Source organism: Drosophila ananassae, chromosome 3R (assembly GCF_017639315.1).
Source record: "Drosophila ananassae strain 14024-0371.13 chromosome 3R, ASM1763931v2, whole genome shotgun sequence".
NCBI lineage: Eukaryota > Metazoa > Arthropoda > Insecta > Diptera > Drosophilidae > Drosophila > Drosophila ananassae.
Window position 1 is genome coordinate 10,459,242 of NC_057930.1, and position 25,099 is coordinate 10,484,340.

General features: G+C 41.5%; 2 protein-coding genes across 2 annotated transcripts in view; both read left to right on the forward strand.

The window, feature by feature from the left end:
• LOC6506520 (igLON family member 5) overlaps positions 1-18,662 on the forward strand; it is a 56,110-nt gene extending 37,448 nt beyond the window's left edge. Inside the window, exons 2-7 of the mRNA XM_001965157.4 lie at positions 15,456-15,650; positions 16,257-16,367; positions 16,446-16,583; positions 16,736-16,888; positions 17,594-18,088; positions 18,141-18,662. Coding sequence (XP_001965193.1) covers positions 15,456-15,650; positions 16,257-16,367; positions 16,446-16,583; positions 16,736-16,888; positions 17,594-18,088; positions 18,141-18,358 — 1,310 coding nt within the window. The 3' untranslated portion in view covers positions 18,359-18,662. The remainder of the gene's footprint in view (positions 1-15,455; positions 15,651-16,256; positions 16,368-16,445; positions 16,584-16,735; positions 16,889-17,593; positions 18,089-18,140) is intronic.
• Positions 18,432-22,100, forward strand: LOC6506531 (keratin-associated protein 10-4). The gene is made up of 2 exons (XM_001965159.4): positions 18,432-20,245; positions 20,320-22,100. The coding sequence occupies exons 1-2, from the start codon at positions 20,239-20,241 to the stop codon at positions 21,993-21,995; spliced, it is 1,683 nt and encodes a 560-aa protein (XP_001965195.2). The 5' UTR covers positions 18,432-20,238; the 3' UTR covers positions 21,996-22,100.
• The last annotated feature ends 2,999 nt before the right edge of the window (positions 22,101-25,099 follow it).

The following is a 25,099-nucleotide window of genomic DNA, read 5'->3' on the forward strand; positions in this document are numbered from 1 at the left end:
GATTGTGCAATTGCCGAGGCGGAGTCGAGCCAAAGGCTAGGAAAGACAAGGGAAAATAACCCAACAAAGTTCAAGCCGGGCCAGCCAAGTGAAATGGGAAGGCTGATAACGGCATTAAAGGGTTAAGCTTGGTAGTGCAAGTTCAAAGTTGGCCAACAGATGCATCTATCCGGTCTCCTTGGAATCGTTTCCTCGTGACGTTGAATGGTCATCAACGCCAAGGGCTTAGCTTTGATTTACTGCGACGCTTTTGACTTCTAAAAAGTGTTGTCAAAAAAAAAAAACCAAAAAAGGGAAGAAAAACTGAAGAGAAGCTGACAACTTTTGCGCCATGATGCCATGAGAATGATATGATGATGAGGGCTCGATGAGCAGCAGGGCTTTTTGCATGCTGAGCACGTTCCTTTGGCTTTGATTAAAATTGATGTGCCCTGGGCTTTGTCCGAAATTTCGCATGCCGTTTATAGTCAAACATAATTTGACCTAAGCCAAGGCATAAGCAAATGTGACAGGCTCCAGTCGGCCATAAAAGCCTCACACATTCCCAGGTCCCGGGCAACGACCCAGGCATAGACATACCAGGTCATACCAGAGTCAGTAATTGAATGAAATAGCAAAAACTCACGCACACAGGAAAATTTTTATTTAAATGCATGGCATATGCAGACTGGGAGGAGGTCCTGGCCTATCCTGCCAAGTCCTGGCCAAACGCCTGCACGACCCCAAGCCAAGTCGAGGAACATAAAAATTTGAAGCTGAAATAAAATTAAATCGAAATTAGCACAAGACTGCCAGGCATCGAAGCCAGAAAAAAGTTTAAGTAACAGTGGAATAGATAATTTTGAGAAGTAGAAGTTAAAGACTCTTCTCCTAGCTTAGACTTGCCTTGAGCCTTGAGAGGCATTATTTAAATTATAAATAGTAAATTGTTTCTAGATGACTTTGTTACATTTAGAAACCACAGCTCTCTGCCCACTGTTCCTTGGCATTTTTATGGCACATAAAAGTTCGCACAACTGTCGCCGAGGCCACTAAACGTCATCATTGCAATGGATTAGCCTTAATGCGCGACTGTAATTTAGCACTGCAGCCGCACTCGTAAAAAAGTGCATCTGCATCGGGCCATAAAGTCGCGACAAGTCGTGCCGGCAGCTCATTTGCATACGGAGGCCATGCTGCCGGAAGAGTTATCCTGCAACAGCATCACCAACCGCGTATTTGGGGCACGGCCAAGGAAACTTTTCGTTTTTCTGATGGGGCGTGAATTTCGTTACTTAAATTGCAGACCAGTGGCCAGAAATCAGAAGAAACTGTGGCGGACGCCCCATAAACAGGATAACCCAAGGACAACCAGAACAAACAGCTAGCTGGTCCTGGCCCGGATGGCTTGGATGTGAGCGGTGAGCTGTCGTTGGCCGTTGCCCGTTGCCTCTGTGTTGACATTAGAAATTGAGCAACCAAAAATGTGTAAACAACTTTGTTTGGTCAAAGTGTTATGCATTGGGTCCTTGCTGCTGGTCCCTGGTTCTGGTCCTTTGGGCTTTGGTTATGGTATCGATGTCGGTTTCGGCTCTGCTCTTGACAGCTCTCGACACTTGGTCAGTGTATGAAAAAGTTTCGAAAAATAATTTTCAACCCACAACCTACTGGTGTTTTTGTTTTGTCCTGCAAGGATATGGCAGTATTTGCCCAGAAAACCTCAAATAAACTGGACAAATTGCTAGCAGGAAGGCACACATAAATAAGGACATGGCAAAAGACCAATTAGTAATCAGCCACAAGCTATTGAAAAATGCAGTCTGTACATAAAACATGAAAAGCAATCAATTACCATAACTATAAACAATAAAAAGTAAATATTGTTTTTTAGTTTCATTTATTTGGGGAGCGTTTAAGATCGATTGTTCGAATATTTGGAAACAGAGGGATTTTTATTTGCTTTTCTTCGTGTGTTTCATCATTGTTCGGGATACATCCTACCAAGGCGACTCACATTCAACATACTCCTCTGTGGCATCACAAAAAGGCTCGGAGAAGTTAACTCGAAATTTGCCGAAATGTGTCAAGTTGATGTTATGCGAATGCCTGGATGATAACTGCCAGCAAACTGCAATTAGAAGCAGCCAGTTGTCGTGACAATTGCTGGCTTTCAGTACTAGTTTCGTGCATGCATGAAAATGCTCAATTTAGGCCGACACAAGGAGAAACTTTCAGCCGAAACTGTGACTGAATTAAATCCATTGAAAGTGGCGGGGGGAGAGACAATTTTTACACTAGAATGCAAATGTGTTTGAATTCTTGAAAACATTTTTGGTGAAATTTAATTTTTGCACACATGTCACACATTTTGCAATCTAATGTCATTGGCCTTTATGCTAACCGACATTATTCACACAACAGCAAACATTACGCATACGCCACGTTGTCGGCCTGACACTTCAATTAGCGAATGCGGTGCACCGCATACATTGTTTACAATTACAAACATCACAGAGACCTCAAAAGAGCCATATATGTATTTGGAATGATTTATTTAAAATGTCAGCACACGCTGATTATTTCGCGAATGGAGAAAGCGGCTGCAATTAGACGGGACAGAACCAATGCCAAAAATCAGCTGGCCATCCATGGCGAGCTGTGAAAACAACCAACAATTGATTATGAATGCAGCCCCAATTGCAATTGTAATTGCAGCTGAAATTGTGTTTGGCAGATATGCAAAACAATCTGCCAGCATAATGCGGCCATCAAAACAGATCGCTAATTGAAAATGAAAACGCGAAAATGCTGTTCCCGCTGGATGGACAAGTGCATCGAAAGTTGCCATCAAATGGGTTTCTGATAATGGTGAAAGCTTGACGGACTCATTAAGTTTATTGCTCGAATGCAGAGCCACACTTTTCATAAGCCTTAATTGAATTAGAATGCGTTTTCCAGAGTCCTAAAAATGAAATTTCACGTTGAGTGCATGGTTATGTATATAATAATTAATTCCTTGACTTCTCTGAGTACATCTTCCCAGGACGAAATCGAGTTTCCCATGTTGACACTGTAATTGGAGCCATTTGAAAGTCTTGTGCATTTGCATTGCAATTCAAAAGCTATGCATCTGTTAATTAAAACTACTCCAAGAAAGCCGAGTTGTTCCCACAGGGAAACAACCGAGCAAATATGCTTTGCTTTGAAGCTCTCTCCACAAAATTCTCAAATGTGTGAAAATTGAATTTGCCAATCCTTGCTGAGCAAGAAACTTTCAATTTGAAATTCCCTTTAAGGGGGGGAACCCAAAGTTTCCTTGGCAAAAAATCCAGTGAACAGTAATTATGGCTTCGATAATTGGCACCTGGCGCAGAAAGTTCTGGATGGGAATTTGTCTTGTGTCAGCGATTTCAATTAGCCATTTATAGAAGACATTTGCATAATCCAATCAATGACACGTCGTGAATCAAATGGAATAAAATGCAATTGCACATTATTGCACTGACTCTTCTATGCACATTGACAAAATGTGGCAATTTATGGCAATTGAAATCGATTGAAAGTATTCCATTTTGTTCCGCTGATCGGACAAAAGGTTGTATTGATCGATGGATGGCCCACTGCCGGCAAAATAACTTTCATTCACGCAAACGTCAGTTGGTCGTTTCACATTAGCAAACATTTCCCAGGACCCAAGGTTGGCTCCTGGGTTGGCCCCAGTTCAGCTGGGCGACTTTGTCCCCATCATGTCTGGAGTTGATTAACAATTGTTAGCCAAAATATCAGCACGAACTCAAGCGGTCAGGTGACTTGTGATTTATGCCGGCTGGAGACTGCCCCAGCAGTACAATATCTATTGGATGTATCCACTTTGTTTGCCGTGTTGCCGTCTGGTGTGTGCGTGGGCGTGTGGTATCATAGGTTAAGCGGCTTTCAGCTTACCTACCAAGTTGTGAATTCAATTTTCGCACAAACACACACAGGCACACATACAGTGTAGGTGGCCTGCGATATCAATCATACGCACTGTTTGCCGCAGAACGTTTAGCCATGAATCAGCTAAAATGCTGAAGGCAGCAGAACAATGCACCGCCAGGCCAGCCCAACATTTGCAGTAAACTAAATTGCTTTTACTGCCGCCTCTGCCACATGCATGTTAATAAATGTTCGCACCTACCAAACACATCCATTCATAAATGCACATGCAAGTATGTTGGCTGCATGTCAAAAAGCACTTAGGGCGCCGTGTCTGCAGTTGTTCCTGCTCCTGCTCGTGCTGCTGCTGCTTTTGGTGATTTTTGGTGCTCCTGTTGCTGCCGTCGCTTAGACAACTGCCGGCTCAAACATTTTGCGTACGCCACTCGGCAAGTAATTACATAACAACAAACCCAAAAACGGAAACATGTTTTGGGCCATACAAGACACAAACCTTTAAATACACTTTAGTTGTTGCAATTTAAACTAGTTTAAATACAAGTTATGGGGAAGTGTTGCTAATCTTCTCTGACTTACTAAGCTAATTTAATCAGAAAAGTCAGAGAAATATTTTATTTTTCATAACCTCCCACTCATAATTTGTATTTTAACTCAACAAATTGCACTGAAAAATGTTACAATTACCAGAACCAGTTGCATGAGTTTTCAGAAAAGAAACTGATGTCTGACTTTGTTAAGCTCCTGGCATGAACCAGCTTTTCGGGTCTTTTGAAGTGCCGCGGAGTTGCAAGACGACCTGCACCATTTCGGACGTTGCACGTTGCCGAATTACAATTTTGTGTGGATGATGGTAGCCGGATGCTGGCTTTTAAGTTGATTAGAGGGAGCGAGGCAGGACTACGCAAAAATATTTTACGTAATTAAAACTTGCCTCGTGCTGACGTTGCATACACGAGAATGCAACTATACAGGCGCTGGCTGCAACAATTGGTGGGCGGGTCTGAGCAGATCTGAGCAGCAGGAAAAGGAGGATACCATGGATGGGTGTCTTGCGTAAGCATGAATTTTTTTGCCAGGATTTTTAGCATTCCGTGCCATTGTCTGTTGCAAAACAAAGCGCGACCACAAAACTAGCGCAACAAACAATAACCAACAAAGCACAAGAAAAAAGGATATGCAAAAGCAACAACAGTGCCACCGAATATTACATCACCAGGCCGGCAAAAAGTGTAACACATACACATAGACATATACGGCAACCATATGCCACAGTCTGCGGCTTGTTTATTTGTTTATGTGTGTGTACACCGAAAGTACTAAAAACTATGATGGCTTTTTGTGCGGCCAAAAATGGGGGGAGGTTTAAACACGGCTAATGTGCGAGGGAACTTAAAGTTATTATTTTAAAATGACATTTTAAATGCAAATGTTGCACAATTTATGCCGCATCAGCTGGCAAATTTGCATTTAAAAATGTATTTCGCAATTTACAACCAGACCCTTGCGGTTAATTTGTGTACTTAATAAATCAAATTTTATAGTTTTCACCATGTACTGTACATGGTGCAGGCCACTGACCATAAAGCCAATTGACATAATTGCAGTTTGAATGGCGGTCGATAAGGACGCTTGATTAGGAAAGTCCATAAATTCTTACGCCACAGAGAAAATTATATAGAAGTTTAAGCAACATTTGAGCACAAAACGACCGAAAATTGCATATATCATATAACCAACTGGACTCTCGGCCGGCATCAACTTGTCTTCGACTTGGCTAACAAAGGCACTTGGTGGCAAGCTGGGGACTTGGCCTTCTGCAACATCGCTTTGCTGTGCGAGAACAAAAGTTTTGGGACGGCATTCAAGTGGCTGCCGCTGGTGCTGGTGCTGGCACAGCTTCCGCTTTTGCCACTCAGCCTAAAATTGAGGAGGACTCCGGCATCGGGACTGAGGCAGGCTCTGGCGAAACTCAATGAAAGAAATATTTTTGTTAGCTCACATAAAGTACTTTCATAGTTGGATGAACTGAAACTCTTGTATGGGAGAGTGGGGGCAACACTGGGGCTGCGTGGCGGCGTTTGGACAAAGTTATAATAGTTTTTCAAGCAAAGCAAATGCAATTCCACTTTCGGCAAAAGTTCGTTCAATAGACCAGAGATTCCCACTCCAAGCCACTGGTTTCCACTTCGGGCCTCAGTTGTCGTCGAGTGGACTTTGTCCAACAAACAAATGAAGAACATGCGGGACTCCACTCCAGTGTCGAACAATTGGAATTCGAAAAGTGGCCCCGATCTCGGCTCAGACAAATTGCTGCAACATTGCCGATAAAAGTTGCCAAGTCCTGCCACCCCAAAATATTAAGTCTATATTTGAATACTTAAATGGGTAGTCAAGAATAGTTTCTAAATATGTGCTCTGGTTCGTATTAATATTCCAGCTATTATACTCAAAGCTAGCCACAAAAGCTAACCAAAATCCAAAGATTTGAGTAATTGAGAGGGGTAATTTAAGTAATATAAGTAAGTATGAAAGTCTCTCCTCCGAGAGAGCTGTAGTTTGAATATCCTTGTTAATATTTCTATATATGGAAAAAGCAGTTAGTCTAAGCAAACATTTTAAATAAATAAAGTTTTGCTTAAAAAATAAATAAAGCTTACCAGCTCTACTCAGATTCCGAAGGAAGACCACACGGCGTATGAGTGATGCCAGAGCAACGCTGCCGGCTGTTTAAAAATAACAATAAAATGCTGCAGCATACTTTCCGGGGCTTACCTTCGTCAAACTTTTTTCCAACTGCCGTTGTACGGATTTCTTTTAAATGTAAACACCTGCTACAGTTTTGAGTGGATCAGCAGGAGGCTTACAAACTTGTTCAAGCCCCAGAAAGGAAAAGCTTGTAAAAATAGCCCAGGGTCAGGACGAAGGACACTCGCTCTTGTGGGCCGTGGCAGATTACATAACCGACTGCGTAGCAGAAACAATGCAACAAAGTCCCGGGGCCTGAGTTAAACTGTAATTAATCTTCTTCCACTCGAAACTTATTCCGCACCGAGTGTGTATAAAAATGCGTGTATTTATGACGGTGGGCGTGCCGCAATCAGTTGCCTTTTGTTTCCCATAAATTAAAAACAAACTCACTTAATTATGCAAATATTATCATTACAGTCGGCCGGGCCGACTCAGTAACTTTTGCTTATTTAATGGCACGGTAACAGCTTTCACCTGAAACTGTGTCGCCCGTCGTCCGTGGCAAGCGTTGCAATTCAAATATGTATAGAAACGTAAAGAAAAGTCAGGCACGGAAAAGTGAAATGCAACTGTCTATGGTTGACGTGGTGCTTGTTTGCATGCTTACTTTTCCTTTTTTTTTTTAAGTCGCCTCCCCTCTCTTCAACGTGCAACATTTTCCTTTGTCAGATATGTGTGTGTACCTTCTGCTTACGCCATGTTTCTTGCTCAATTTGTAAAACAATTTTGCATACAAATTGCAACAGCAGCAGCAGCCCTGAGCTTGACATGCAGCCCACCCAAGCACAGCCAGGATATATTCTATAAAAATTCAACGCCAGACGTGCATAAAAGTCAGAGCCTGGAACTGGAGGGAAGCGGCAAGGATACCAAAGCGTGGCAAACATGCATGACAATGCATGACTAAAGTAATGAATTACTTAAGCCCTCGCCCACTGCACTGAACACAGCAAGACATATGGCCAAAGAACCGGATCAGAATCCTGTGGATTCCCAAAAAACCCAACAAAAAAATTCCCACAGCAGACAAAGACTCTGATGGGAAAAACACGGAAAAGGTCGTGCCGCTCGGTGATGAGATGAGAATTTGTGTGCATTTGTTTGCTCGATTTGAAATGAGCGACAAGCGACTCGCATTTAATGCAACTGCAATCATTTCCCCCCAGAATGATTGAGAGAGTGCTGGATGCATTTGCATTTTCAAATCAGAGGCCATGATCAAGACGAATTGGTGGCAGTTTATTTGCAAAGTCATGCCATCGACGCTGTAAATCAGAGGAAAGTGAGTGCATTGCATTTACTTTGCATTACACGAAAGGCGAAAGCGCCAGTCGAATGGTGAATGGCGAATGGCAAATAAAAGTTGGAAAGCAATCGTTGTCGGATAGTTGATAAATAAGTCCTGGGCATTCATTGAATTTATAAAAGTCTTCCAAGGTAGAAATTGCAAATTTAATAGATGAATCCTCTGCTACAAATATAAAAGTTAAAACGTCAACAATTGCAATTGTCAATCAGGAAAGTAAGCAGAAATTTAATCACATCAGATAAATATTTATTAAAATGAAAATGAAATTCTCGTTTTGCCTTTCTGCATAATTGAGGGAATGAGCTTCCAGTAAATCACTTTTAATGGCCACCTCTCGTTCCGGACTGGGAGCCACTCACCTGGTAATAAATGCACTCATTATGGCGGCGTAATTAGCTGCAGTTTAAGTGGTTTCTGCCAAGCCGCTCCTGCGTCCCAACCCAAATAAAGCCCAAAGCCCATCAAAAGGCATTCTCTTATTTTCCATTGTGGGGCCAGAAAAGGCTTTTATATAAACAGATCCGTGTGCATATCATGGAAATTTTCCTCCACTCTCTGGACCATAAATTAAAGACTCTCATGGCTGGTAAAATCTTTTCCCACCTGCCGCCACAATATTTTCACTTATCCGCTACTATTAGCCCGAGAGCCGAGCTTTGGAGACTAACCCGAGCTCATTGCCGTTGGAAAATATTGTCGCATTTTTCAATATGGTTCCGGGTCTCGGCTTCTGGCTTCCTGTTTTCATTTTCCACTCTTCCACCGCTGCACAAAAAGTTGTTAAGTGTGTGGTTGCCCGGAGGTTGTGCGTGCGTGTGTGTGGAAGCGTATTTTAGAGCTGCGATGAAAAATTCAATTTGTTACACTCTTTATGTTGGCTTTGGATGCTCATAACACACACGGCACACGCCATTAAAAGCTTAGGCAGTGGCAGCATCCTGTTTTTTGGTTTCAGGTTCTAATAGTTTGAAGCATAAATTAAAGGAGCTACACTAGTGCAGTGAACAAATAGTGAGGGACAAATAGTGCTTTTCCTAAAAAATATAAAGGTAATAGTTTCTTTGAAGATAATACAATATTATTTTCAATTTGCATAAATATTTTTTCACTCACTTTGATTGCATGCGAGGTAAACTCTATTTTATTTTAATCCTTAGTTCCAGAAATTTCATTAAAGTAAAAGCCTTTTCAAGCCCCTATCAGACGAATTAAGCCCACATTCCCCGAAATGAGCTCAAGTTGGCTAAACTATTTAAATGCACCCCCCACTTAAGTGAAACCCGCCATTCTCCCGCTACAACCATTACTTTCCAGTTAAAATACTTAGGTGAAATTTAGCAATTGCGAACGCGCACTTAAGTTTAATTAAAAGAGCATTAATTGTAGCCGGCAACCGGAGTTACTGCGATTCCGCGGTTATAAATTGCACCAAGACCAGTCAGCTGGAGACTTCCACCGCCTCGGCTATCTCGGCACCCGCAACTATTCCGGAGAAACTTGAAGAACAATTTGCGTTTCTCATGCACGCACCTGGATTTATAGCAACATCATTGTATTTGCTGTTGTTTTTGTTTTATTTGCTTTTGTTGTTGCTTTTCTTGTAGCGTTTCTTGTTGTTGTTGTTGGTACTCTTGGCCGGATTAAAAGTGCTTCTTGCATGCTAATGAAATATGCAGCCAAGTGGCGCGACTCAGTTTCCTAAGCGAGTTAATCGTCCGTAAGTCAGGTAACTGGCCTGCAACTCGTTCCGTTCCTTGTTGCACGTTGCATGTTGCAGGAGTGGAATGGATACAGAGGAAGCTACTGGAGGTGGTCAGGAAACGGAAATGGGTGGGTCCAAGTGTTGGCTGAAATTCAAATTAAATTAGAGAGATTAGTCTGCGGTAATCGCCAGGAAATCATCAAAATTAGTGGATGCACAGGACAGGGTTTGAAAATATTAATGAAAACTTGGGAATTTTCAATTTTAAAGCCACCTGAAATATCGAAATCAGTCAGCGTAATTAAATAGCGTTGAATAACCAAAAACCATGTGGTTAGATGAAAATAAACCAATTGTGGTTTGTAAACAAAAACTAAATAAAATTCGTTTGTTATGGAAATAGAAGAGAGTTTCGCAACGGATTTAATTACCTGATTATGGGCAACTTTTTGTAGTTACACACATAAACGTATTACGTGCAGCTTCAATAAAACGCATGGTTAAATGCTGACATCATGGCACCCATTTTTTTGTGTTGGCCAACAGCTCAACAATCGAATCAGGACAACCATGAAAATAACAATGCATTGGAATTCCGTTTTCTTGTGCTTATTATTTCGGCATACCTCCGGGTTAAATCCCTTATTGTCCGCACAAATGTCCCGCAATTTGTTGGCATAACAAAAACAATTCGAGTGGATCCCGAAACTGACAAGTTTTTCTTATGGCCCACTAAAAATGAAGACAGTAAAGGCGGTGCCGCGCGGCATAGCTGCCTCATGGTTGTACAGCGCCACTGCTGTAATGTGGCATGTACGTAGCCTGGAACTCCTTCCTACCCAAGCACAATGGCATCAAGTAAGTAATACAATAGAAAAAGCAACTCGCGTACGCGTGTGTAAAACTTTATTTTTACGACAAAGTGCAAGCAGAAAAGTTGTTAGCAGAAGACTGAAAAAAGCAACAACTTCAGTTGCAAAACTCTACGGTTACAGTTGTTGCCTTTGTTACTGTTGCTGTTGCTATTTCTGCTCCTCAGTTGGATTTTAATTTTTAGCAGCGACATGAGACAAAGTTTTAACTAAAAATTGCATGGCAGCAACTTTATCCCAGCGGCGGAGGAATTTGATTTTTATTTTTACAGCTCGGGGGCATCAAGACTCCTGTGGCACGTAACACGCTGCGTATACGCAATGTGCGCACAACAGTTTCAATTACAACTTCACGAGACCTTCTCAAGCGAAGCAATCCAATAAGGATATTTTTTTTCTTGTTTTTGCCTTTTAGCGACACCAATGATGTCAACCTGCGCTCTAGCCCGCGTAGATAATTAGCCACGATTAATGCAATTTGATGGGCCATGATTAATGCGACGCCTGTCGTGTTGCAACTTTACGCGAAATTTGCTTAACAAATGATCTAAGTCCTCTCGGAGGACGACAGAAAGTAATGTATTCCAGTGTGTCGAGGACGAAAAAGTGAAAATGGCAAACGCTCCTTTAAAGGTGGCCTAGACAGTGGACTGAAATAACAAAAGAAAAGAAAATATATTCATGATAAATGTTTAGATATGGGCCATGAATAATGACATCAATTATGAAACTTTATGATATTTTGTGGTTTTTGCTTGAGAAAATTCAAAGATTTCATTTGTCCGAAGAGCTTGCTTAGAAAAACAAAGAGCTTTTGTTGGTGATTTGAGTTTGTTTCACTCGTGACATAAATACCATTTGCAACTGACACTCATCCACTGTTCGCAGATTAATGTAGCGAGTGTTTCAAATATTTAAGTAGCTCTAACTTTTATAGAGTTTAACAACAACGACGTCAGTTTAAACCAGTTACCCTCCGCTGTCATCCGTCGCCGGCCGAGTGTTTCTCCTGCCAAGTGGAAAGCAAAGTTGTGTCAAACTTTTGTTTCAAAAGTCAAAGGCGCACACTCTTGATGAATGAGTTGAAAAGGAGGAATCGGGAACTGGAGTGTCCATGGCGTCCGAGAACTGGACAGTAGCTGCTGGATCCTTTGGGCTGCAGGTTCTTATCGCCCCGACAGCTTCAAATTTATATGCGGCAGCTTCCTTAAAGGCCAGCTGAGGGCAGAACGAGAGCTGGAAGAGTTATAAGCTGGCAGGCATTTAAAAACGCATAAATGTATTTTCCGGTGCACACTCACATAATGGAAAATTTATGAACTGCCCCGACTTGCAGCAGGAAGGCTACAGCAGGAAAAAAAATTAATTACCAAAACTGAAACTCTACCAAATTTGCCAGTGGCCAAGATGTCAAATGGAAAACTATTAAAAAGCCATAGCAACTAGCTATTCAAGGTGTGGGAGGTGCAATAGCTACCAAAACTAGAGCAGGTTCTTGTACCGGCACTTCCGCTTTTGCACTTTCCAGAACCACAAAGAACCAAGCTGGCTTCCTGTTTTTCTGCCGACCAGGCCAGGCCAGGCCAAGACGAAGACGACGACGTGGCTGGCTCTGGCTCTGTACCTGGAAATTCGGATGCGTCCATTATATAGCGGAAATATATTCCTGTGCGGAGACGCGCTGATGATTTATGTATGTTTTGGCATTACGTGCTCTGGAGCTGCTTTGTCTGCCATTGGAAATGAAATTCTAGAGGAGCACACTCAAAGGGCGAGCTTCTATTAAAGCATTAATTTTTCGTGGAAATTAAAATTGCAAATAAAAATCGTCTGGGTTGGGCTTTTGGGAACATAAAAGTTTGTTGCATTTCGCAAAAACTTCCTGGACTCGATGGGTATCTGATGGGGAGGGGTAGGGTAAAAAGTACCCTGACAGAAATGGGTTAAGCTCGCACAAATGCTGCAATTATTTGCGTGCTCGAGAGTGGAGCGTTTTTATTTGCTGGCATTTTCCTTTGGGCCGGCTTTTGATGCGTGTTCCGGCCAAGCCGCCTATAATTCAGGTTAAGTGCGCTTCATATGTATGCGTTTATGTTACATTAAAACACTCGCTCCCGTCTACAAACACTCTGGATGGATGCTTGGATTTTTTATGTTATTGCAGTTTGGTGCTGGCACTGGCTGTATTTTTTCTACCCGCTGTTACCCTCGGATACCCTCTGTTACAAATGCAAAATTAAAACTTTTTTATTGAAGTTGAGACCATGCGTGCGCACTGACTACACGACTGAAAAAAAAAATTCCAAAAATAATAACAAACTTTTTTGCCAGAGTAAATTCAAAACAAAAAATGTCGCACAAAAAGGAAAACTTGCAGCATTTCAAAGCAAATAAAAAGCTGTTTCCCATTTCCGCGAACCCCCACAGCTCCCACCATTAAGCATTGGAAAATAATTAAAAAGTTTTCCGTTGAGCTAATGGAAATTGAATTGCAGGCCCGCCTTAAAGATGGCGCACAGATTTCATTAAAATTCCTATTGAATAATTTAAAAACAAATGAATAAATGGAAGCGGTAGTCCAGCCACAAACCATAAATGTCCAATTGGAAAAAGTTTTGGGAAACTTTTTACTTTATGGTTTTTAAACGAAAAGTGGGTACATCAATAGAATTTTCTAATGATTGCTAATGGATGTCTCAAATTTTGGACAGAAGTTGATCCCTGGATGACCAATTTAAGATTAATAAACCATAAACAAGCTCGACCCAATAATTTGTTAAATGCAGATGTGTAATGGAATCCATTAACAGGTTAACACTTTATATCCCACGCATTTATATTGGATTTTTTTTTTTGCATCCTGACAGGACCAGTTGGCGTGGCACGTCAGTTCACAGGACGTCGCCCACGAGCTGCATGCTTGGTTGCATTTTTTGGCAGCTCGCACGTGTTACCGCTCAACAGCTCAGTCATCGTGCCACCCTGTCGCGCCACGGCACTCCGGCACTCTGCCTCCCATTTTCGCCAACCTTTTCCCATTTGCCAACTGCATTCTCTGCTGCCATTTTTCTTTACACTTGCAGTGCACACGAGTGCATGGCATAATGCATTTATAAAGGCCGCTGAACAATGCCAACAGCCAGTCAGATAATTTCATTTCGTCCTTGTGGCTGGCTCCGGGAATACCATTTCCGATCCAGCGCTAACTGTTTGTTTTCCTCGCACTTGGCACAGCTTTACATTTATTCTCCTCTTTTTTCAGCATCCTTTTTGTTATTTTTGCTGTGTGACACTGTCATTACGATCGCGTGTCCTGTGACTTTGGTTTGTGCATGAAATTTTATGACGACTCGTGTGCCGTGTCCCTGTCTCAAATATCACCAACGCGACAGAGAGAAAATAAAACAGATTCAAGAATAATACACCAAGAGAATTAAGCATTCATAGGAGGTTTCAGAGGATGTCTCTTTTATTAAAAATTATATGAAAGAAGTTCGCTTTTCCAGAGAATTGTTTAGTAGTAGTTTAGTTAGTAATAATTTTTCGTTCTCTTCAAATTATTTTTTAATTTTAAAGTTTTGTATTGTTAGGTTCCTTTTCTTCTGTACTTGCCCCCATCTTCAGGTATTCTCATATCCAGACAAGCAGTCAACTTTCGCATTTTAACATATAAACGCAACAGCGACTGTGATGCTGGCATCTGCAGGTGAAGGCAAACAATGCAAATATTTGTGTTACCCATAACTGAATCCACATGGCGGAGAGATGTCCTGAAAAAGGAGCCGAGAGCTTTATAAAAAGTAATGTAGAGTCTCAATTGTTTGGCCACTTCCGCCGTTGTCAGCAGTGATTTTTAATAAAACCTTAAAGCCAAACACATCATCTCATATCCGTCTAAAAGTACATAAAAAGGATGTTGTTTTTTGAAAGCTATACCATCTGTAATGAAATTGCCAGGATTTTTTGTATCTAGCTGTAGAAAGCAGCGTTACATCTATTTATAATTTCAAAATGTCCAATATGTCCGTTGCCAATAAAATTTACGAAGACATAAAAAGGCGATGCAAAAGTTTTGCCAACGAAATGAACGATGCAATCATGTGCCCCACACTTCTCCATGGCTAGTGTTTCGCAGTTTTTGTTGTTACTCCTTCTTTTGCCAGTTTTGGGGCATGCAACAAACTTTATTAAAAAGTATGCAAGAAATTTCTGCATCTATATACACACGTATATATATTGCCAGGCAGCATACCCAAGGGCTGTGGAGGTATCCGGCTCCAGTTGAAGTTTGGGGGCTGCTACGTCCTTCGTCCTGCCAACGGTTTTCCTGCCTGCCTGAAACTTCTTTTGCTTCCTGCAGATTGACATGAATTGGCAAAATGAAATTGCAATTTCTTGTGATAAATTTCAATGAACATTTTCCAGAGGAGCCTCAACTCTATGGCCAGCTATGGCCAGGATATCCATCCATTAAGTGCACTTCGGTGTATGGTTAAAAAATCGCATACTTTTGCATATGAATTGTTAGCAAATAAATGGAAGGACTAATTGACAGAGTGATATAAGGGATAAAAATAAAAAAATTTAGTTTTTAAATAAATTGAAGAATGGAACAAAAATGCAGAAAATCTCCATCTTTTTGTGAAATCCAATATCATTTATTTTTTAGATGCTTTTAACTTTAAGGAATATGTACAAAGGAAAACAATTCTGCCATCTCAGTTTATATTTAAAAAATATCCTCCGAGCAGTTGCCTTGTTATGCAAATGAGTTGCAGTTGCCGTAGAAACTTGTCCTTAACTTTTCAGTTTGCATTTTACACACAGCCACTTGGTGACTGCAATTAACGAGCTATTACCCAACGAGACCTTTAACCCACTGAACGCACGTTCTGCTCTTTCATTCCAGCTGCCGTCTTGGGCAATCATCACGAGAGCCTGTCCCTGAGCCTGGAGGAGCACAGCGTGGTGCGCTACACAAATGAATCGCTCATCGTCCTGTGCCGGAGCAACAATTCGGATGCGAAACTGCATTGGAAATCGCCGAAAGGCGAAATTATACGCGAGCACAAAGGACGCATTCACATTGAGCAAACATCGCCAGGTAAGGATAGCAAAAGGATGGGATGAGCTGGATAAAACAAACCAACGTAAAAGGAACTAGAACAAAAGGGGCAGGAGGCTAGGGGTCAGGGGCCATGGGTTACGAGTCGGATGTATACAACGCCACAAGCACAACAAACGCAATTAATTGCAATTCTCTACTCACATTCTTTGTGCTCGAATAAGAAATTGTGTTTGGAAGCAGGGGTGGCTCTTTAACTTTAGTTTTAAAATCAATTGAATTAATAAAGTTTGCTTTAAGAAAAATATAAAGAAAAGTATAAAGTTTTCATCTGACTGAAAAAAAAAATAATAATTAAGCTACTTAAATTGTAATCTCAAAGGATATCAGACAATTTTCCATCTATTAAAAAATAAAACTAAAAACTAAATTTAGGAGAGTATTGGAGAGCCCGCCTTTGATCTTATTTTTTTTATAGACTTTTTTATACACTGGTAGTTTGTTTTGGGTGCCCCCTTTAGCCCTTTTCTCAGTATTCTCAACTCAATTTCCCATTTTCAATTTTGTTTTTTTTTCCATTGTCGTGTCCGCTTGTTTATGTTCCACCTGCTCCACCGGCTGCACCGCCAACCTGGTCGCGTTTAGAACAATTAAAAATCGTTTTCGCCCACATCCTACTGGCCGACAAGGGCAATTGGACCTGCGAAGCTGCCGAGGGCGGTCTGCATAGTAAATCCTTCGATTTGATTGTATATCGTAAGTGCTGGAATCGCCATGGGTCGGAGGTGAATCATTAATATTGCATTGTTTTCCTTCTTGTCCCGGAACGCACAGAGAAAATTACGTTCACGGAAAATGCCACCGTGATGACCGTTAAGGAGGGCGACAAGGCCACCATCCTGTGCGAAGTGAAGGGCGAGCCCCAACCGAATGTCACCTGGCATTTCAACGGACAGCCCATCAGTGCGGAAGGTGAGTGATTGTGGTGATGCCGGGGCCATGGGCATGGTAAGCTCATGCCCAGTGCCGATAATGAGCTTTGCATTTTACCCGAACCGGCTGCCATTACGGAAACTCGAACCATTGCTCTCTCACCATTGCTCTTTTTTCCGTTTCATGTGCAGCGGCAGATGGCTCCAAGTTCCGAATCCTGGCCGATGGTTTGCTCATCAACAAGGTAACACAGAGTGACACCGGCGAGTACGCGTGCCGGGCATACCAAGTCAACTCGATTGCTTCTGATATGCAGGAGCGAACCGTTTTGATGAAAATCGAACGTGAGTGTGATTTACGAGTTACAAACATACACTGTTCTCTGTACTATTTGTTTGGAAAGTAATTTAAAAAAGGCTTTAATTATTTATTTAAGTTTATAGACTTTGTGTCCAAGTCATAAATTGAAATTGAATTTATAAATTATTCCTAGTTTTCCAGAGCCAAGACTTTTAGAAAATAACTAACTCATATTGGAAAGATCTATTTTAAATAAAAGCTTAGTTTGAAGGCAGTCTAGATCCCATTTTGTAAGCTAAGAATCGCAAAAATGTATGGTCTTAGCCCACTGTGCCATTTTCGAAGGGACACCTAAAATTACTTGAGTTACAATTTGCCTTTTTTCCAATGATGGTTCTAAAATTCGTGTTTGGCGCTTAGTATGCTGCGCACTGGACGGTAAATAGTTTTTGAACAGGGACCGTTGGCATTACGTTCGCATGTGAGCCGCATTTGATGAGTCCTGATGCGGGCTGACGTGTGGCTAGTGGGCGTGGCACACATGGCAGCTAATGGCTTAACCTGGCCAAGCTCTGATTTATGGTTAACGTACATGGTTTTTCCATTTCCACGATGCACATTTTTAAACCCGACACCTGGAAGATGCAAAATCATTGCAATATCGATTGATTGGGAAAACATTATTTTTCCATCGTAGATACGCAGTTTTTATACCTTTTACTAATTCATTTTTTTTATGTATTTTGTAGACAAACCCTTCTGGACGCACAAACAGTTCGTGAGCCTGCAGTACGCCTACATCAATGGCACCGCCTCAATAATGTGCGAGGCCCAGGCCGAGCCACCCGCCACCTTCACCTGGCATCGGAAACAAAAGCGCCTGCACAGCAACGAGAAGCTCTACACTATCGAAACAGACAGCTACTGGTCCCGTCTGACCGTCCACGTAGTGAACGCCAGTGTCTTTGACAACTACAGGTGCAGAGCCGCCAATCACCTGGGCAGCATCGAGCGTACTAAGCGACTGGAACAGGGCGAAAAGCCGCCCTCGCCGATCACATTCCAGCTGCGTGGCTTCAACTCAAACACCTTTGACGTGGACGTGAGTGCACCGCGGGGACAGGAGGTGCGAGGACCCATGGAGGTCAACGGCTTCCGCATCGAGTACATGTCCGAATTGGAGTTCAAGTCCGACGCCGGCAAGTGGACCAATGCAAAGCGCAAAGATTTTCCATTCGAAGAGGGTAAGTCTTTAAATTCTCGCCTGACAACTATATCTTAAATTTATGCTTGCAGGGGCAACTTTCCTTATAACGAATCTGGAACCGGACACCGTCTACCTGATGAGGGCAGCTTCAAGAAATCTGGCCGGATTCAGTGACTTCACCAAGGTGGAGAAGTACAAGACCCTGTCCTTGGAGCCGCGATCTGCCTCGGCTATTCTCCACCCCACTGCCCTGCTCCTGGGTCTGATGCTGACCTTCGGCTCCATGCTAAGGGTGTCCTTTGGATGAATCTGAATTTGCAGGAGGATATTACATAGTGGCAGACCCTCAACCCCATGTGCTTTGTATAGCTTTAAGCCGTGTCTGATTTGCTTGGTATAAGGATTTTGATTTAACACCTATGTTCATTCCTTGGATGTAACTTTAACCCTTAAAAGAAGTTAAAACTAAGCTTAGATGTGTTAATTTTAGCTTTAAATGTTTGAATTTCGACTGGGAGACGAGATTTTATTTTAACGGCGTATAGAAATATTTATATATATAATGAAAATCCTCATAGCAGTTAAATAAAGTGGCTCGACATAAGAACAAATGATTTCAGGACTTGGTTCATTGAGGGAACAGTAAAAAGTCCGCTTTCTCTACCTTCTTCCCAAAGAAAACTTTAGTAAAATAATTAAACTGAATTTAAACCATTTCTAGCTAAGCATGAGCTTTGGATATAAATGAAGTTTTGTTGCCTAAAATCACAATGTTGCCAAAATAAAATATAACAAGAAAGGAAAGCTAACTTCGGGCGGAGCCGAAGTTGATATACCCTTGCAGTTCAGTCGCAGTCCGCTAGGTGGCGCCACGCATCTTATATTATTACATATATAGAAGATCGTATATAGTCGGCCGATCCTTATGAAATTTTGCAAATCAGATTATTTTGTCCGAAATAGAATCTGTACCAAGTCCCATCTTTCTAACTTAAAAAACACCAAAGTTATGCCAATTCCGATCGTTGTATGACAGCTATAGGATATAGTTGGCCGATCCTTATGAAATTTTGTACATAATATATGTTGGTCAAATATAACATGTGTGGAAAGTCCCAACCCTCTATCTTAAAAAACAACGAAGTTATGGCATTTCCGATCAATCAGTTATATGGCAGCTATAGGATATAGTCGACCGATCCCGGCCGTTCCGACTTATGTACTACCTGCAAGGAAAAGAAGGATGTGTGCAAAGTTTCAACTCGATAGCTCTAAAACTGAGAGACTAGTTTGCGTAGAAACCGACAGACAGACAGACGGACAGACGGACAGACGGACAGACAGACAGACGGACAGACGGACATGCTTATATCGACTCAGGAGGTGATCCTGATCAAGAATATATATACTTTATAGGGTCGGAGATGTCTCCTTCACTGCGTTGCACACTTTTGACCAAAATTATAATACCCTCTGCAAGGGTATAAAAACTATTTATGCAATACAAAATATACTAACACTCACTCTTCAAACGAAACTATAATGAGTCATTATTATAAAGACATTTCCATAAAAAATACTCTTAAAGATTCAAATAAATTACCTAACTTGCCATTTAAATCGAAAAAAAGTCAACCAAGCAATAAACAAAGATATTAAGAGCTTAACTACAGCATTTGAAACTTTACATGTAATCCTTTTAATGAACCACAAACAGAATCAAAAAATATTCGTGTGTATATTCCAGGGCTTAAAATAAACAATAACATTTAAACATACAACTGGGCATCCAATTCGACCACAAAATCACATTTGAGAGAAATATTGAACATAAAATAATATATTTCATATTTTTTAGGGAATAAAATAGCCAAAGATCAAATATTGTGTGGTTTTCGTGTGCCAAATATAACAAATATGAAACAAAATAAGAATAAATGTGTATATTAAAATGGATTATGTTTATTTTTTAACATTTGTGGACTAACGTGGTGATGTCAAGTCTGTACATTATTAAAGTGGTTTCAAAGCCGTTTTAGTTGGCTTAGTAAAAATTGTTTATTTTCTGAATCGGAGAGCTAAATTTTTTGTGAAATAAAATAAAATCAAAAAAAAAAATCTAAAACTAAAAAAGATAATTTAAAAGGCTTCAAATATTTTACCCTCCTAAGAGACTTATTTTCTACAATGAAAGGTAACCGTATTAATGGCGTTGACTTGGTTATTCATAGATTTATAAAATATTTTATATATCATGTAATATATCAGATTCCGATAGAGCATATCAGAGATACTTGAAAACATTGGTGCGCCTGCAAGAGTCTATAGAACGCAGGTTTCCCAGTAGAAGTTGTGGAGGTCAGGACTCAATGTGCTGCAAAAAAACATCTAAGCCCTGCAACTGTTGCGAGTGCGAGAAGAAGAGCCCGCTTTGCTGTCAGCCGGAACCACTTTGTTGCCCAAAAGCTGAACCTTGCTTTGCTAAACCTCCGTGCTGCGATTCCGGAGAGCGCAAATGCTGTGTGTCCTTTAAAAAGCCGCTGGCCGATGAAATTCCCTTTCTTTATCCTCCCCTTCGCAAGAAGGAGGATTGTGTACCCAGCCCGGTTTTTAATCCTTCCACTTCTTGTTCTCCTTTTTTATGTATACCGTTTTCGAAAGGATCCCCAAAGAAGGATTGCGTAAAGTCCAAAAATTCTGTACAATGCTGTTCCTGTGCAAGACCTCAAATTGTGGTTCCCTCGGGGCCAGAGAGCAGATCTTCGAGCAAGTCTCAGCCGTCAATAAAAGAATGTAAGTCTTCGAAAAAGGATAAAAAGAAAAAGGAAAAAAAGGAAAAGAAGGAAAAAAAGGTAAAGAAGGAAAAAAAGGATCGTTCTTCATCCAAGGATTCGAAGTGCTGTAAGCCATCGCCTTGCTGTTCGGCACTAGCTTGCTGTAAGCCACAGCGTAGCTGTTCGCCGCCGCCCTGTTGTCCGCCGCCGCCTTGTTGTCCGTCAAAGCCGTGTTGCCCTCCACCGTCCTGTACCACTTGCCCTTGTACAATGAGCGAAATGTCCAGGGAACTATGCGAACTAAAACTAAAATTTGAAGAACTGCAGTGCCAGCAGTTGGGCGATATCCGCCATCAGTTGGACTGCCTAAAGGCCAACATGCCGGCCATATCGGATTTATCCCTGCAGCTGTGCGACCTGAAACAGAAATTCGATGTGGTACAGAATCAGGACCTCTGCGAGATTCGCCAACTGATCGACTGCCTCAATGGAAAAATTCACACCCTAAACACATCGCTTGCCGACAAAAAGGAGTGCTGCTGCCCAACGCTGGTGAGGAAGCCCTCGAGCACCTGCGAGTTCTGTCGGGGCCTGAGCTTGCCGGTGATGAAAAGTTTTCGATGCGAGTTGGCCGAGGCAATAGGAAGTCGATGCCTCTCAGACGTGGTTATGTCAATCTATTTGCGAGCAGACAATATCTACCATGTGAACATACGGGACATGCGGACAGGATGCTCCTTGGGCTGTTTTCTGGTAACCGATTGTGGTATTGAGGAGGCCCGAAAGCTGGGTGTTTTCCAAAAGATTCTCACCTTTTGTGTGGTCGACGTTCGGAATACCCTCCCACCGAAAAACGCACCCATGGGCGTCACCTTTGAGTTTCATCACCCGGAACGGCAGTGCGGTGGCTGCGATATTCCCGACGAAAAAAAAAACATGGAAGGAAAGGGTTTTGTGGCTAGGGTACTAGGAATCCCTCTCGATCGAATGAAGTATGTGTACTTGACTGGGTATGAGGGTAAAATCGAGAACTGTTCATCAGGACATTTGCATATTAGGCCGAATTCAAGAGCCGACTTAGCCATATCCGATAGGGACGATACATTGTGCAGCACAACAAGCTTCCTCTCGGATGACGGTAATATCGCAGACTTATCGTCATGTTATTAAGAAATGTCTTAAAAAAGAATAATTTTGCAATATTTTAAGAACAATCGTTATAGAATCCCTTTTAAAAATTATAACAAATTATCCTATTTTGATACGTCCTACTAATTTCTAAACCATTCCTCCTAATTTTTTGGCTTCGAACTACCATCATGTGTACTACCTGAAATGCAATCATACCCAGCATCAATATTGAGTGCTTACTTTACCTTTGACGTGTTCGTCAAACAAAGGCCATTTTTGATTTGTGACGCGATGCCTAATGTGAACATTTGGATTTTGCCCGGCCAGTCGACCGCATGTCATTCTGTTCATTTTGGCAAACAGCGGTTTGTCAATCAGCCATGTCATCGGTTGGCCCGCATATGCGACCTGTGGCCAAATAGGGAGTAGGGGTCCGCTCTGGTGACAGCCGCATAAATCAGATGAATGCCAAATGTCGGATTTTGGATGCAGATGCGGATGCGACTACGTCTGCGGCCATGGACACCATATTGTGCTGGGTGACTTTTATTGCTCTGCAGCGATTTATATATATATTTCAGCCTACACGCATAGCACTGAATGCTGCTCATCAGCCTCGACATCGTCATTGATATTCGCTCTCTGCAACACAATGAGGACAATGAACATTTACGATAGACATTGGGCAAATAGAAAAGGTTCAAACAATATGCCCGCTCTGTAATTTTATGCAGAAAATTATTTAAGCTTGTCTCGCTTTTCCACTGTTGAATTTTCCCTGCAGGTCCGAATGTCAACGCTTTAAGTCAACCGACAGCTGAAACACAAAACTGCAGAAAAAATGGCATCAAGTTTTTCAACCCGATTTCGAATGGGCTTTTAGAGGAACTCGCCGATTGGCCCCAGTTTATTTGCTTCGACCGCCATCGAAAGCCTCTTGGAGTCCATTCGGTCAATGCAATTTCCATGTCGGTAGACACATTTTTTTTTCGGCTTATCGATAGCATTTCGGAATTCAGAGTTTTCCACAGTTTACATTGCACCAAGCATAAAATTTGAAGAGTATTTTTTTGACAGCAAAAGGATTTTTGTGTGTAAAGGCTTTAACATCTGGATTACTCTTTTGAGTTACTTCAAAAATTAGCCTTTGGAAAAGTAAGAGCTTTCCTAGTTTCATTGAAATGCCATCATGAACAGGATCTTTCGTTTCCATTTGTAATTAAAATTTACAACCAATTGTAATTGAGAGATTTAACAGAATTTACGTAGCCATAAATACACACTTAACACGTTTATAATCAGGCTGACTTCCGCCATTAAGAGTTCCATCTGCACCTCGTAGTGTGCCCCTCGTATGTACCGCACTTCCTGCCATGATTTTTCTCGATTTTCCGCTTGGCCACAAGGCGGATACGTGTTTTGCACACACTACCGCCGTGTGCCCCTTGTCAATAAATGAGCGCAAAGCATTAAATTGTAATTTTTTAATTACGTACAAAATATTTAATGACTGTGGTGGTAATAACACACAACAGACGCTGCAACGCCCCCTAGTCTCATGGCCCCTTGGCCCCAGAGCAGAAAAGTATGCTACGCTTAATTACATAAACGGGCTGCCGTCCGAAGAAGACTTTCAAAAAGCGCTGGGAGTGTAAAATCGAGATAATAAGAAAATGGCGAAAATTAAATTGTTCTTCTGTGCGCGCCAAGTGACCAATTAAAGTGAACAGCAAGAAGTCTCAGAGTTCGAGAGCTTGTTTTAGTTCCGAGAATGGAGAAAGGAAACCAGAGTCCGGGTCTTCTTATCCCGACAAGCTGAAGCAACAGTCCCTTAGGCCAAATCCTTGGCACTCGTTTTTGCTCTGGCTCTGGCCAAGCCCTCCTTATTAGCTACCGTGATTCAGTCTGACGTATTTGTCTCTGCCTCCTCTCTTTGCTTAGCAATAAAAATCATTTTACTCTTTCTAATGATGCCACAGAAATGGCGGGTCGGCCCAGCTAAATTAACGCCCAGGGCCTTTCAGGAGTCAGGAGTCAGCAGTCATCGCGTTGCGGCATATGCCGCCCACTTTTCAGTCTCCCAGATGGAGTCGTAAATAAAACTTGCTCCACAAACTAACTAATATGCCAGAATCGGGCCCACAAATCTTCTATAAAGTAAATGCGAATGCTACACAGAGAACAAGTTTTAAAACTAAACGACTAAAATAGTATTTGTGCATTTCCATTTTAAATGGAAAAATTATGTATAATGTAATTATTCATTTAAGTACTCTAAATCATATACTATTTTCGTAATTCTAATAAACTAATAAGCATTTAAACTTCTTTTCCCTGTGCACTTTCCTGGCACATTTTCCACCCACTTTTCTGGCTGTTACACTTGCGGGTACTGCCTGGTTCTTGTTGCTGCCGCTGCTGTTGTTGAATGTTTTTCGTGTGTTTGCTGTTTGTTGCCAACACACTAATTACCGCAATTAATTATGCTGCCTGCGGAACGAAGTCGTTCTATAGTGAAAGCCGGGAAGCAGGAAAGAGGTCCATTGTTGTGTTGTTTTTGGACTACAACTTTCACCAAAGGACCAGCGTGTGACTATGTGGATTTCAATTTTAAACAGCTTTATCCTTTGTTTCAAAGCGCATATAAAATGTTATGATTTTCAACCTGAAACAGCCAATCCTGGCACTTAAACCATTAAGAGAAATTGAATTAACAAAATTACACAAATATTTTGCCAATAAACGCCAATTAAATGCACATGGCCATTATCGGATGAAACCGTTTATGGGAAGCAAAATTGAATTAAATAGTTATAGTGGAAAATATTAAAGTTTAAAGATGGTAAGTATTCCAAATATTCTACCTATTGAAAATGGTCTGAAAATAGAACCACTTTTATGTCTGAAATCTGCTGCCAATGGTGCTTTAATCCTGCCCAACAGTTTTTAAACTAAGAGCTATCTGAATAAAATTTCCATTTACTCGGACCAGCTTCCGCCCCGTTGCGACCATTAAGCAAATCAAAAACTGTCACGTGTAGAGCAGCAACAGAGAAACAATTTCGCACTCCTCCGGCAAATGGAAAAACATGCATGAAAATTGAAAATTATGTTCAAAATGCACTCAGCATTGGCAGCAACAG